This window comes from Photinus pyralis, unplaced genomic scaffold, assembly GCF_008802855.1.
Source record: "Photinus pyralis isolate 1611_PpyrPB1 unplaced genomic scaffold, Ppyr1.3 Ppyr1.4_LG8, whole genome shotgun sequence".
Taxonomy (NCBI): Eukaryota; Metazoa; Arthropoda; class Insecta; order Coleoptera; family Lampyridae; genus Photinus; species Photinus pyralis.
In genome coordinates, this window is record NW_022170819.1 from 26,600,666 (window position 1) to 26,602,595 (window position 1,930).

Genomic DNA, 1,930 nt, shown 5'->3' on the forward strand with positions numbered 1-1,930 from the left:
GTTTTTGAATATTCTGGTTATTCGCCCCCTCTGATTGGTTCTAAGTACTGGTATAGACAAAATTATTTGAACCCTGACTTTTCTAATATTACTTGCACCATTTTAAAAGGAATTTTTCCAGTAAACATCCATTATTAGGTTTTTGTATCACTCTGCAACTAGGAAGAGACGATTGAAATTCAATGATGTCCACTTCCGGGTGCGATACGGAAACGATGGTGACCCTGCCCACCGCAGCGAGTCTAGCTTTCTTCTCAGGCTTCCCTGAGCCAGACTCTGGGGTGATTTCTTCCGATCTGAGACGCTTGGTCCATGATGTCGGGTTTTGGTCTATATAGCTGCTTATTTCTGGGTTACCCCCCACACACTTATTTGTAAAAATCAGCTTCGCAAGGAGATCAGGGTCACCGATCGATGTAACGACAGATATGTACTGGCAGAATTTTGATGTTAAATGAGGAAAATCTTGAACAGCCAATGTCCCATTTGGGGTTAGGGAGAAAAGAATTGGAGAAATTAATACTTAATTGTTTATTCGAATCGAGCAAGCTTAATATCTATTTTTTTCGATCCAGTCCGTAAAGGCGGACACTCTGGTGAACGCATCAGGATAACCCTTGGCACATGGACGTCCAAAGGATACGATACCAATTTGCTTGTTGGCGACCAATGGACCACCGGAATCACCGTGACATGCACCTTCGCCTGCCTTAGTTAGGGTGCAAATGTGAGTGCGATCAACGGAATTGTGATTGAGGAGTTTGGCACAATCCTCGCTGGTAATAGTCTTCAGATCGATGTGTTGGAGGTTATTTGGAAGTGAGCCAGGATAGTTCAATCTTCCCCATCCACTCAAAACGCAGTCTACTTCGGCACCGAGGTATTCAGTTTCCAAATCGACGGCCTTAACTTTATCCGTAAACGTAATTGGAGTTTTCAACTTTAAAATGGCGATGTCGTTTATCAAGCGCCAGGAGTCGAATCCGGTGTGGGCCCTGATGGATTCAATTTCGTACGTAACACCTCCCGAGTTGAGTTTATTCGAGCCTACTACAACACGCAGGAAACTCGGACTGGATCTAGAAGTAGACACGTGTTAAAAGGATAAAGTTGACATTTCCAAAGGGTACTCACCCAGTGACGCAGTGTGCGGCGGTCATAACCGTAGTCGCGTCAATGATGGAACCACCGCAGTTATGGCTCCCGAAGCTTCTCAGTGAGACTTGGTAAGGATACGCTCCTTCTGGTGCATCACTACCACCAACGATCTTCCAATCGTACTCGTCTTTAGGAACTGTTCCAAACAGGTAGTTAAGTGGCGAAACTGCACCCAAAGTGCCGGTGACGAATAGAAGTAGCAGGCAAGCGTTCATGTCGAAATGGATGGATAGAATTACACTATGCCCTACACGCTCACTTTTACCCTTATATACGATTCTGGTGGGATGTTGACTGTAGAATTGTGAAGTGGCACTTCAGATAGTAAGGTCGATACTTTCACTTAGCCATATGTCATGATGATTGAGACTTAACCCACTAACATCGTAGAGGCTATGGGTGTAATTCTTGACATTTTCAAAAAACCATTTTTGTATAAGAACAGCCAAGAGGAAATGCATTTGCAACGAAGACCTTGATGTGTCCTTACTTGTTGAGCACTTCGGAATTATTTTCGTTTGATAAGAGTAAGTGTTTACCTTTCGATACTCTTGAACTCCTAGGTAAGTACATTAATGACTCGCCAATACCTAAAATACACTAAGGTATGCCATAATGAGATAAAATATCGAACGTAGCAAAACATGGTGCCGTAATGGTTAGTTGAGGGCGCTAACTTTTGGGTTTGCACGTGGTCCATGAGCTGTAGGTGAAGGTGAAGAATAGTAGCATGCCACTATCTTATAGAACTATTTCGGTTTTTAAAAAAATG

The 1,930-nt window shown here is 43.2% G+C and overlaps 1 protein-coding gene across 1 annotated transcript; it reads right to left on the reverse strand.

Moving 5' to 3' along the window:
* Window positions 1-550: 550 nt before the first annotated feature.
* Window positions 551-1,378, reverse strand: LOC116179397 (chymotrypsin-1-like). Its single transcript, XM_031499188.1, has 2 exons — window positions 1,135-1,378; window positions 551-1,079 (listed from the first exon to the last, which is right to left on the reverse strand). Exons 1-2 carry the CDS (start codon window positions 1,371-1,373, stop codon window positions 551-553), a joined length of 768 nt encoding a protein of 255 aa, XP_031355048.1. The 5' UTR covers window positions 1,374-1,378.
* Between the last annotated feature and the right edge of the window lie 552 nt (window positions 1,379-1,930).

Excerpts from the sequence above, each read along its gene's own strand:
- LOC116179397 (XM_031499188.1), bottom strand. The coding sequence starts at position 1,373 with ATGAACGCTTGCCTGCTACTTCTATTCGTCACCGGCACTTTGGGTGCA. Across the intron at positions 1,080-1,134 it reads GCCGCACACTGCGTCACTGG|ATCCAGTCCGAGTTTCCTGC; the intron begins GTGAGTACCCTT and ends GTCTACTTCTAG.